Genomic DNA, 13,493 nt, shown 5'->3' on the forward strand with positions numbered 1-13,493 from the left:
CTCGTATCCCCTTTTGCCTATCACCTGTCCAGCTCTCGGCTCTATCCCTCCCCCTCCTGTCTTCTCCTATCATTTTGCCTCTCCCCCTCCCCCTCCAACTTTCAAATCCCTTACTCACTCTTCCTTCAGTTAGTCCTGACGAAGGGTCTCGGCCTGAAACGTCGACTGCGCCTCTTCCTATAGATGCTGCCTGGCCTGCTGCGTTCACCAGCAACTTTGATGTGTGTTGCTTTTCAGAATGGGTTGGATCTTGCTGAATAAATATGGCAAAACTGGTACTGATGTTTAGGAGTCAGACAGCTATCGCACAGAAGCAAGCTCTTCAGAACACTTAACACTACTATTCAAGCACCTATTTTTGCATATTTAAAATAAAGTTTGCAGATGACGCCAAGATTGGGGGCATAGTGGACAGTGACGAAGGCTATTAAAGCTTGCAGCATGATCTTGACCATCTGGGAAAATGGGCTGAAAAATGGCAGATGGAATTTAATGCAGATAAGTGTGAGGAGTTCCACGTTGGCAGGACAAACCGGGGTAGGACATACACAGTGAATGGGGTGGGGGGCACTGGGGAATACAGGAGAACAAAGGGACCTGGGAATACAAACCTATAATTCCTGGAAAGCGGCATCACAGGTGGTTTTCTTCGTAAAGCGAGATTTTTGGAACATTGACCTTCATAGATTGGAGCATTGAGTACAGGAGTCAGGATGTTATGTGGAAGATGTGGAAAGTGTGGAATACATTAGTGAGCCCAGATTTGGAGTATCGTGTGTAGTTTTGGTCACCTACCAACAGGAAAGATATCAAAGGATTGAAGGAGTGCAGAGAAAATTTACAATGATGTTGCTGGGACTTGGGTACCTGAATTCATCGAAAAGGTTGAATAGGTTAGCACTTTATTCCCTGGAGCGCAAGGAGAATAAGGGGATATTTTATGGAGGTAGGCAAAATTATGAGTATAGATATGTAAATGCAAGTAGATTTTCCCTCAGAAAGTTAAATTTATTCATCAAAATTTAAGTATAGGAAGCAACTTTGATATAAACCATTGTTTATTGCAATATAAACCATTAGTATATCTTGGCTTAATTTTGTTTTCTATTTTTGAAGTTATGTTAATCGCAATGTATAAATGAAAAGTAATGGGAAAAGAGCTTCTGTTGTAAGACACAGAGAGAGAAATGAATCCAGTTCTTTTGCTAATATCCCTATTTTGCAATTAATTCACAATTTTATCAAAAGCTATAAGTGGACTGTAATTAAGCTTGAGCTATTTCAGTGCTATGGTTTCAAAAGATTTTTTTCCCTACATGAAATGCTATATTAAGTGAATTTGTATTGTTTACTATGTCAAAGAAGAAACACTCAAGTAAAGCCACCATTGAAGACAACTTACATTTTTTTTGGTTGAGAAATACTTGGGTATATCCAATTAACCAGCTCTCCCTGGATTCCATACAATCTGACCTTCCAGAGCAGTCTACCATGTTGAACCTTATTTGAAGGTCTTGCTGAAGTCCATATAAACCATGTCTACAACCCTGCCCTCATCAATTTTCTTGGTCACCTCATCAAAATGAAGTTCATAAGATATCATCTCCCTTGCACAAAACTGTGCTGACTACCCCTGATCAATCTGTCTTTCCAGATGTATGTATATCTTATCCCTCAGCACGTTCTCCAGTAACTCAGTAAATCTAATATATATTAGATTTAGCACTTCTTAAGTACACACACGTTTGCTACTCACTGTCTACTGGCAGCTGATCTTTGGCTCTCAATAATGCAAACACATATCTCAGCAGAGCTCCCACAATTTCCTCTCTAGCCTCCCACAGTGTTCTTGGATAAACCTGGTCAGGTCCTGGGAATTTGTCTACCTTCATACCTTTTTAAAAAGAAAATCCAGCACCTCCTCTGCTATAAATGTGGACTATCCTTGAGGATTCACCATTTACTTTTCCTAGTTCTGAAATCTTAACTTTTTCCTCCATGGAGCTGCTCATGAGCTATTCATCATACAACCATTTGTACAGAAGTTGTAATATTGATGTGAAGTAGAAGTAACACATCAAAGCAACTAACCAGAGTGCAGCCTTTTGAATTTGTGACATACCTGCTATGATATACACTCAGTGTCCACATTGTTAGGTGTAGGAGTGGAAATGGATGTGGTCTCTTGCTGCTGTAGCACATCCACTTCAAGGTTTGATTGATATACATTCAGAGATGCTCCTCTTCACATCGCTGTTACAAGACATGATTATTTGAGTTACTGTTGTCTTCCTGTCAGCTGAACTAGTCTGGCTACCCTCCTCTGACCTCTCTCGTTAACAAGGCATTCTCGCCCACAGAACTGCTGCTCACTGGAAGTTGTTTGTTTTCACACCATTTTCTGTACACTCTAAAGACTGTATGAAAATCCTGGGAGATCAGTTTCTGAGATACTCAAATCAACAATCATTCCACAGTCAAGGTCACTTAGATCAAATTTCTTTCCCTATTCTGATGTTTGCTTTGAACAACTGAACCTCCTGACTATGTCTGCTTGCTTTTATGCATTGAGTTGCTGCCACATGATTGATTAAATATTGGCATTAACAAGCAGGTGTACCTAATAAAGTGGCCGATGAGTGTGTATTCTGAGTTTCAATATTGAGATGGTCTCTATCTTCAGGTTTCTGTTTAATTTATTTACACCTATTTACATCCCATTCTAGCTAGTGTCTATTCCAGCAAGAATTCCACTTCTGTGTTCTCTGTCTAGTCGTGCTTATAGTTGGAGTTTTTAATCGTCTTTTTGTCATTGCTGAGTTTTGAAATAGAATTGGGTTTTTAAAAATGTTAAATTTATTAGTTTATCTTTATTTTTCTCTAGTTTTGTGGTGTTCCTTTTAAGTATGTTTTTATTTTTTATGTTTACAGAATATGATGCATTGGCAAAAGTGATCCAGCAACATCCTGATAGACATGAAACTTTACAGTAAGTCACTAACCTCTTTGTATATTTGACAGACAATTGGAGAGTAAAGCAAAGTAGCAAAAGTGATAAGTAGTTCTTGCATTTTGGTAGCCGGAACGTGCATGAGCTTGGCAGCATTTGCTCTTCCTCAGTGATGGGTAGCAAAATAATCAGTGGCTAATGGTGCAGACTGATAGTTCCACTAATTTACCATTGTGCAGATATGGAGCTGTCACATGCATTGACCACCGCACAATGGCATTAATCAAAGAGCGTAATCAAGGATAGAATGAGGAGACAAGTCCAGATTGAAAGAGTAAAGTTGAGGGGAGAAAAGCACAAAATAAGTTCTATATCACAGAATTAATTTCTTCTGACTTTTTTTTTTAAAACTATCAAGATTGTTTGAAATGTCATGAGTATATTGTTTCCTGCTCAGTATTATGATTCAATCTCTAGGCAATTGGAGGCCCTGGGTAAGGAACTTGAACATCTTTCCCATATTAAAGAGAGTGTTGAAGATAAGGTAATATTAAGTTTTGAGAAGAATATGTTTTTTAAAAAAGTTTTCATTAAATTAGCACTTCTAACTTCAATTTTGTTAATGCTAGCTTGAATTAAGAAGAAAACAGTTCCATGTTCTACTCAGCACAATACATGAGCTACAGCAAACACTAGAAGGTAAGTTATCATCTGTGTATGCAAAGGATTTTGAACAGTGCATTACAGATCTTACCATATGATGCCTGGCAGCAAAAGGATTATTTAGGTTGGGTGTATATGGTCTGTGTTTAACAGATTTACTCTGTACCCATTGCACATAGTGCAATGTAGTGCAGTGAGCAAGCACCTGAAACCTTCAGAAAATAGCTTCAGATGTCTTTGCTCCATAAATAGCATCCAAACAAATAGCATTGAGTGTACTGAACCTTGTTAATTCTTGCTTCATAAAAGGAAATTTGGATGATTCAAAGATTCAAAAAACTTTATTGTCATTCTAACCGTACATCAGCTCTGCAGGGCAGAATGAGACAGCATTTCCCAGGAGCAGTGCAATCATAACATAACAAACGCAACACTAAATAATAAACATAACAATAAATAGTAAAACAGAATAGCCACATGTCAGTTAAAATCAAGTTATAAGTGTCCAGTGCAAGTTAAAAGTTTCCAAAGCAGAGTCAGGTAAAGCAGCTATTTAGCAGTCTGACTGCCTGTGGGAGGAAGCTGTTTAATAGCCTTGTGGTTTTAGTTTTGATGCTCCTGTAACGTTTGCCTGATGGCAGAAGAACAAACAGTTCATGGAGAGGGTGTGAGGGGCCTTTAATGATGTACCGTGTCTTCTGGAGGCATCGACTCTGAAAGAGGTCTTCGACAGTAGGTAGGGAGACCCCAATAACCTTCTCTGCTCCCCTAACCACCCTCTGCAATGATTATAACAAGGTACTGACCCAGCTGATATAACATACTGGTCAACCTTCACTAATCCGACTACCTGTAATCCGGTTCCTTCGATAATCCGGCACTGATTATGCTTAATGTGATCCTTCTGTAATTGGACATTTTCACTAATCCGGCACTCCTCAGGTCCCAATGGTGCCGGATTAGTGAAGGTCAACCTGTATTTAGTTTCAGAGCTGCTTCATAAATGTCTCGAAGTTTCATTCAGTGTGAGAACTGTGCATTAAAAGAAGTAGTTTATCCAAAGAGTGCAGGAGTAGGAAGAGTACATAGAACTAGTAATGTTAGGTATCCAAAATGTCATTGGTAAGATGTGGTCTTGAAGTAGGTGGTAAGGAAGTGGTAAAATGCTTTGGTCATCATCCATAAACTGCAAAACTAAACATGCCTGTGTGCGTGGTTGCAAATTTCAGATGAAGTGTTTTAACACAACAAACATATCAAATACTGTGTAAAACAAGGATGTATATTATACATTTTGAGCTGATTCCACCCTATTTCTCAGGTGCATGGATCACAACAGTTCCTAGTGTCTTATTACTTGTTCGCTGGTCTGAATTGACTTTGACTTCCTTAGTACTTATTAAATTGATTGCATTAATATGGGGTTTAACAATAGCGCTCCATTTTGACATCAATCTGATATCTGCCTTTTGCTTCTGTAGTCTCTCTATTGCTAGAATGAATATTTTGTGACTAGGCCAAATTGAAATTGGCCTATGGCCAATTGGGCACCTTGGTAGAGTAGTGGCTAGTGAGAGGCTATTACAGCTCAGGGCGGTGGAGTTCGGAGTTCATTTTGGAAGTCGTCTGTAAGGAGTTTGTGTGTTCCTCCCCATGAACGCCTGGGCTTCTGGGTGCTCCGGTTTCTTTCCACGTGCCAAAGACATACCAACTAGAAAGTTAGTTGGTCATTATAAATTGCACTGTGATTAGGCTAGGGTTAAATAGGTGGGTTACTGGATAATGCGACTCGTTACACTGGAAGGGCCTTCTGCACTGTATCTCTAAATAAATAAATCAGTAGAATTATAAAGGGAATAGCAGTTATAATTTGGTCACAAGTGAGTGTCTTCTACACTTTTTCATAGAATACCCATACTCTCAAGAAGTTTATTGAAAGCTGCATCCTATTCTTTCAGCAGCAACACCATAGAAAGTATTTAGTCATACACTGTATCCTATCTCATACTCTGCATTGGGACTGCTGCAATTTTATACAAAGATACTGGCCTTCTATTATGATACAAGTTTAATTCATTAAACTACACCTCTATATAGAGTAGTGTTTTGCTGTCCCTACCAGGCACCATGGCTGCGATCAACCACATGTGAGATGCGATGAGCAAAATCAACTGAATTTGCTTCAAATAATAATACAGAAAGTAACAAGACTGTTTATACTAATACAGGTGATGAAAAATTGTCAGAAGGTGAGGACTCGCCAGAGACAAGAATGGAGATTCAAAATGGACAGTAGTGGAACTGCCATTGAGAGATTCTATATTCTAATAAAATGTTACTTTATAATAGAGGAAACAGTTCATGTGAAGCATTCAATTCCTACCCTATAATTCCAAATGCTTTTTATGTCCAGGTAGGAAAAGAAAAGCTCAATTTGTTTAGTTATAAAATATTTTTGAAACTAAATGTTTACTAGAGGAACCAATATGAAATTTGTTTACTATTCATTTTTCTGATCTGTATTATAAAATATTGGAAAAGAAAGCTGGGAAGACGAGGTCAGTGGGGATGAATTAATTATTTCTAGTAAGTTGAAAAAAAATAGGAATTTTCCAAATGAAGAAGGCACCTTTCTATTTTTTATAAAGCAAAAAATCCATTAATTAGGTTTCTTTGTTTTCTAAGTAAACCTGTCTTGAATGAAAAGTTGAACCATTTGAAAGTTTATTTGGAGAAATTAATAGCTGCTTTCAAGCAGTAGTATTTTTCTCTTCCCTGTTGAATTTACAGTTTTTCTAATGTGATATCTAATAAGGTGACTTTGGTCTACTTCAGATATTTTGTGCTGTTATGATATTCAGTAATAAAAGTCATACATTGTAAAAGCAGAATTTGCTTTGTCCTTTGTTTCTCTGTACTCTTCATTGTGAAATTTAAAACTGAAGATAAGGTCATTAGATGGTGGGCAGAATTGGTGGCCTGTCTGGCTGCTCTGCGCTTGTATTGTTTTAACAATAACTCCATTGTGTGTCATTTTATAAGCGTTAGTAAAATGACTTGGATCAGTTTATATATGTGAATACGATAGACTGGCATGTAGTACTGATTTTGGGATCTGTCAGCTATTCATGAGTCAACAATGCAATCACTGAAGAATTTGTTTCACATAAACTTCAAACAAAATACAATTTAAAACTCTCTGATCTGGCACCCGGCGGTTTGATGGCTCTTGTACTCCAGCAACTTTTAGATCTATAGTACAGATTTGTACTTATTAAATAATTCTAACTTAAATCTGATTAAGATCTAAAATAACTAAGATCTGTGCTAATCTGTATCTAACAAACCTACCAGTACAGCTTTTGTGATCTCAGCTGACTGTGTTTCTGAATTAGAAAAGCTTTGGGTTTTACCTGGTCCATTTCCGACTCCTTCCTCCCCTTTCTAGATCTTTCTGTCTCTGGAGACAGCTTATCTACTAATGTCTACTATAAGCCTACTGACTCTCACAGCTATCTGGACTATTCCTCTTCTCACCCTGTCTCTTGCAAAAACGCCACCCCCTTCTCACAATTCCTCCGTCTCCGCCGCATCTGCTCTCAGGATGAGGCCTTTCATTCTAGGACGAGGGAGATGTCTTCCTTTTTTAAAGAAAGGGGCTTCCCTTCCTCCACTATCAATTCTGCTCTTAAACGCATCTCCCCCAATTCACGTACATCTGCTCTCACTCCATCCTCCCACCACCCCACTAGGAATAGGGTTCCCCTGGTCCTCACCTACCACCCCACCAGCCAATATATTATTCTCTGTAACTTCTGCCACCTCCAACGGGATCCCACCACTAAGCACATCTTTCCCTCGCCCCCTCTCTCTGCATTCCGCAGGGATTGCTCCCTACGCAACTCCCTTGTCCATTCGTCCCCCCAATCCCTCCCCACTGATCTCCCTCCTGGCACTTATCCGTGTAGGCGGAACAAGTGCTACACATGCCCTTGCACTTCCTCCCTTACCACCATTCAGGGCCCCAAACAGTCCTTCCAGGTGAGGCATCACTTCACCTGTGAGTCGACTGGGGTGATATACTGTGTCCGGTGCTCCCGATGTGGGCTTTTATATATTGGCGAGACCCGACGCAGACTGGGAGACTGCTTTGCTGAACATCTACGCTCTGTCCGCCAGAGAAAGCAGGATCTCCCAGTGGCCACACATTTTAATTCCACATCCCATTCCCATTCTGATATGTCTATCCACGGCCTCCTACTGTAAAGATGAAGCCACACTCAAGTAGGAGGAACAACACCTTATATTCTGTCTGGGTAGCCTCCAACCTGATGGCATGAACATCGACTTCTCTAACTTCCGCTAAGGCCCCACCTCCCCCTCGTACCCCATCTGTTACTTATTTTTATACACACATTCTTTCTCTCACTCTCCTTTTCCTTCCTCTGTCCCTCTGAATATACCCCTTGCCCATCCTCTGGGTCCCCCCCGCCCCTTGTCTTTCTTCCCGGAACTCTTGTCCCATGATCCTCTCTTATCCCTTTTGCCTATCACCTGTCCAGCTCTTGGCTCCATCCCTCCCCCTCCTGTCTTCTCCTATCATTTTGGATCTCCCCCTCCCCCTCCAACTTTCAAATCCCTTACTCACTCCTCCTTCAGTTAGTCCTGACGAGGGGTCTCGGCCTGAAACGTCGACTGCAACTCTTCCTAGAGATGCTGCCTGGCCTGCTGCGTTCACCAGCAACTTTTATGTGTGTTGCTTGAATTTCCAGCATCTGCAGAATTCCTGTTGTTAGCTTTGGGTTTTTGACTGTTCTCAGGAATTGAACCTTCACATAACTCATGGAAGTCTTATACTGAAAAGAGTTCTCCTGTTCAGAAGGAAGATGACTGGGGACAGTTTCTGTGGTTTGGCATATTATGTGGTCCAGCACCAGTCAGGACCTATTTGTCTCCTATTAGAAAGATGCAATGTGTAACATGCAAGTTTCGGGGAAAAATCAATAATTGTCTGGCAGGAAAAAATCTGTTGCTGTCATGGGGCCTAGGTTTGAAAATCAGTAATTGTTACTATTAATGAATGAAAGTCAGCGATTAACGTTATTTTGTTGTGATTAATAAAATGCCTTTTTATTTTTAAGGATTAACCTATAGGTTAATTATAGGAAAAAAATTATTCTTAATTCTCTCTGGTCAAAGCCTTCTTTCTAACTGCTTTACCTATTTTGCTTTCTGTTTAAGATTGCTGATCTTATTATAGTTGAGAATATAACAACCTTGCAATGAGAACATCAAACCAGGAAAAAGACCTGAAAATTTTCTTTCTTTTACTAATACAGTTAACAAATAGCATTATCATATACTTAAGAAAAGACACGAAGTCAGTTGTTGCTTTTTCTTTTTAATCATTGTTATTGCTGGCATAAATAGTGCCATCCCAGAATACAAACTGCAAGAAAGCCAGTTACTATTATACAACATACCTTCTATCTGCTCTCTGAAGTTACAGTAAATGACTTGTAGTTAACATGAAACCTATCATGGCAACATTTCTGCATGGGATTCATAATGAGGCATCTTTTTTGTAGCCTACCTTAATACAGTGACTTATGACACAATCATTTATTTAGATCAGCCCAGAAGTTTTAGAAAAGCACCTATCTATTTAAATAACTACGATATGGAATGCAAAACCTGACTTTCCTAAAATAAGCTATGTTACATTGCAAGGATTTAAAATGCTTATATATGAAATTTTGTTTCAGTTGAACTTAGACAAATAGCATAATGCTTTACAATGTGCCAGCTGTAAGCTTGGGGTTTGATTCCCGCTGCTATCTGTAAGGAGTTTGTATACACAAAATAATCTGCAGATGCTGGGATCAAAGCAACATTCACAATACGCTGGAGGAACTCAGCAGGTCGGGCAGCATCAGTGGAAACGATGAGTCGACGTTTCGGCTGGAACCCTTCATCAGGACACTTCGTCGAAGGGTTCCAGCCGGAAACGTCGACTCATCGTTTCCACTGATGCTGCCCGACCTGCTGAGTTCCTCCAGCATATTGTGAAAGGAGTTTGTATGTTCTCCCCATAACCACATGGGTTCTCTCCTGGTGCTTCCAAAGACATATGGTTAGGGTTAGTGAGTTGTGGGCATTGGTGCCAGAAGAATGGCAACACTTGCAGGCTGTCCAGTGCAATCCTTACTGACTTGATGCAAACGACGCATTTCACTACATGTAACGAATAAAGCTAATCATTATCTTTTCATTCTAACTAAATCTACTTGTACAACATATTGCCTATATCTGAGATTGCCAGTTTTGTCTTGTATAAAGGGACAAAAGTTGTTCATTTAAATTAATGTGAAAATAATGCATTGTTGTAACTTTGATTATATGAAAGCTTTGTTGATAGCTTCTGCTGATTCAACTATAGCCTAATGGAACTCCTTGAATAGCAAATCTATATGTACGACCTTGTATATTAATTTGATGTTTTTTTTTCTTTTTATGGGATCTGGGTGTCATTGGCAAAGCCAGGATTTATTATGTGCCTTTTGTTGCTTGAAAGAAAGTGAGCCACTTAAATTAGTGCACTCCTTTTGGAAATGGTAGTGCCTTAGTACTGTTAGGTAGACCCTTGAAGTTTAAGCAAAATCATTATGAAGAAACAGCAATATATTTCCAAGTCAGAATGGTGTAAATACTTAACCACAAGTAGGGTAGAACCATATAAGAATACCTTCTTTAATGTCATTGATAGTAAACTAGATGCACTTTTAGAGCAATCTGGTAGTTTTATCCCATTACTAAAGCTAGCTTCCTTATTCTAGATTAATTATTTTAACTACTGTGATTTTGGTTGTATGACTCTCATGGATCTGAATCATTTATCCAGAGTTATGGATTTATCAGAAAGTTAACCACTATGCCACCAATCACAATGGTGCTCCTGGAGCAAAGAAAAGAGAAATTTATTTCCAAAATTGTGTCACTAGAATAAGAAACTAATTTAGCAGCAACATCTGCAGAGTAAACACTTCTTCCATTTGTACCTTCGGGCACTTTTCTTAGAAACTCGCTGAAACTGTTTTGATGACTGTAGAATTTCATCTCCCAAATACTCACACTGCTGGAGTTCTGCATGCCTTTGAGCCAGTAATTTCATTGATTTTTCTGAAGCAGTTTCTATTAAATCATTTACCTGATTGAAAAAGTTTTAAAGTTAATTATTGTGAAAGATATTCTTTGATAAGAGAAATAATTACCACTCTGGATTTAAGATACATGAATGTGTAAAATCTGATCTAATATCAGTATGCATAATTGTATGGCTTTATGCAAAATAAAAATAATGCATTTGGAAAAATTGAATGCTTACCTGTGCTTGAAGCTTTCCTATTGTTAGAAAGGAATGTCGTCTGTTTTGAACCATATCTTTTTTCTTTTTCTTGAATATTTTTAAATACTGCCTTTTGTTTGTGTTGACTACCTAAAATGAAATGAGTATGAATTTATCATTAGGAGATGAAAAAATGTTTGTAAACCTCATGTTCTATGTTAATAGAAATTATTCAAACCTTTTGCTGATCAGCAGAGAGGCTTGTAACAGACACTCGACGGGACATGCGACGTGATCTTACAATTAGATTGTTGCCAATAATACTTGCTGTTTCGGCCTCCACAACATCCACATCAACCTGGATTCTTGCTGCAAAGAAAGTTACCTCAGATTCATACATCTCTAGTAAATTTCCGTGGTCCATTGATCAATGCAAATTATTTTTCAATTTGTCAAAGGAAGTTAGGTTAAAGATTTCAGAAACTTGCTCAGGAGGGCCTCAAGAAGGCAGGAAAAAGGGGTTGAGAGGGAAATGGCAGAGCAGACTTGATGGACTGAATGGCCTAGTTCTGCTCCTATGTCTTATGGTCTTAAGATACGTGGAGGCCATCTGTATAGTAGCTTTTCACCTAATAAATTTAATGAGAACTATTAACTTAAAAACTAGATCATAATCAAATTTTGGGAGTTTGTAAGAAGTATGCAACTCCTATGCAACTATTTTATTCAGTATTTTGGGGGTGATGTCATGGGTGCAAGTTAGGTTTGCAAGGTAAACTGTAAGTTTTAGACCTGTGCAATAGAATACAGAACATACAACTTGTGAAAAATAAATTCATTGCATAATGAACATTGGAAATTCAAACAACAGGAATTCTGCAGATGCTGGAAATTCAAGCAACACACATCAAAGTTGCTGGTGAACGCAGCAGGCCAAGCAGCATCTGTAGGAAGAGGTGCAGTCGACGTTTCAGGCCGAGACCCTTCGTCGGGACTAACTGAAGGAAGAGTGAGTAAGGGATTTGAAAGTTGGAGGGGGAGGGGGAGATCCAAAATGATAGGAGAAGACAGGAGGGGGAGGGATAGTGCCAAGAGCTGGACAGGTGATAGGCAAAAGGGGATAGGAGAGGATCATGGGACAGGAGGTCCGGGAAGAAAGACAAGGGGGGGGGACCCAGAGGATGGGCAAGAGGTATATTCAGAGGGACAGAGAGAGAAAAAGGAGAGTGAGAGAAAGAAAGTGTGCATAAAAATGAGTAACAGATGGGGTACGAGGGGGAGGTGGGGCCTTAGCAGAAGTTAGAGAAGTTGATGTTCATGCCATCAGGTTGGAGGCTACCCAGAAATTCAGAACTCTTTCCCCCCCCCCAAGAGTTTGAAGTGCATATTAATAATGTCTTTCATGACTTATTTCATGGAGCAAAACATTCAAATTAATTTACAGGGACATTTATGACATTGATCTACATGAAGAGATGCTGGAAGCTTGCCCAAAACTTGATTGTTATGTTAGGTTTTAAACTACCATAAGGAAGACAAAGAGACCAGAGCAGAAGGGAAAGTTTAAGAGTTCCAGAACTTGAGGTCTTGGGTGGCAATGGTGGTGTGTGTAGTTAGTTTGAAGGTGGCAGTAGACTAGAATTGGAAGAATACGAAAAACATTGAGTATTCTAGGGCTGGAAGAGATCACTTTAGGGTTAGAATGAAATCTTGGAAGGATTTGAAAGAAAATAACTATGCAAATAGTGCAAATCTTTCATTGACCTGATGGAAGATTTGTAAAGGACACTTACCAGGATGTACACATGATGACTGGATCTCTGATTACCTTTACTATATAAATTTTCATGGTAGAGCATTGCAAGTTTTTGTTGGCTAACAATGTCATAGGCAAAAGATCTTGTTGGGTTAGGATGGCAAGGAATATGAAGCAAAGGTAAATGGAGTTTAAAAGCACATTAACTATAATCTAATTAAATGGCTGAAAAGAGTTGAGAGGGTTAGTCCTTTCTCCCCTAGCAATAGTAGGCAAAAAGTCTACAGGTTTGAACAAGTTAAGTGGAAATGTAGGTCATTCTAGGAAATCCTTTAATTGGAGGATGACTTGAAGGTGAGGGCGTTAATGCCATGTGTTTCCTTATATTGTAAATCTGCATTTTATCTTAAATATTTTTATGCAATTCCCAATTGATTTAAAATGCTGACTTGCACTTAGTTTAGATGTGCAATAAAGGAAATGCTTTTTATGAAAGTCATTCTGGAACCATGCAGATTGCTGAACCATGCCTTAAACTGCAATTTTTCAATGCTTAAAATTTGCTACAGGAAAGACATTGAACGTTTAGATAACTAATGAGTATATTTCAGTAATGTGTGAAACTTCTTTCAACAGAATTTTTAAATAGTGGCTTTAAAGTCATGTGTGAACTATTAGCCTACAGCAAAACAGATTTCCCAGTGTGCAAGTCTGGCATCTGGTGGCATCAATGCTGAACTGCAGATTGCAGAATACACTGATTTGAATTTTTTCAGTCG

At 38.9% G+C, this 13,493-nt stretch overlaps 1 protein-coding gene across 1 annotated transcript in view; it reads left to right on the forward strand.

The window, feature by feature from the left end:
- Positions 1-9,525, forward strand: part of thoc7 (THO complex 7) — a 31,327-nt gene extending 21,802 nt beyond the window's left edge. Inside the window, exons 5-8 of the mRNA XM_063067972.1 lie at positions 2,932-2,989; positions 3,428-3,494; positions 3,580-3,649; positions 5,842-9,525. Coding sequence (XP_062924042.1) covers positions 2,932-2,989; positions 3,428-3,494; positions 3,580-3,649; positions 5,842-5,909 — 263 coding nt within the window. The 3' untranslated portion in view covers positions 5,910-9,525. The remainder of the gene's footprint in view (positions 1-2,931; positions 2,990-3,427; positions 3,495-3,579; positions 3,650-5,841) is intronic.
- Positions 9,526-13,493: the final 3,968 nt, after the last annotated feature.

This window comes from Mobula hypostoma, chromosome 15 (assembly GCF_963921235.1).
Source record: "Mobula hypostoma chromosome 15, sMobHyp1.1, whole genome shotgun sequence".
NCBI classification, from domain to species: domain Eukaryota; kingdom Metazoa; phylum Chordata; class Chondrichthyes; order Myliobatiformes; family Myliobatidae; genus Mobula; species Mobula hypostoma.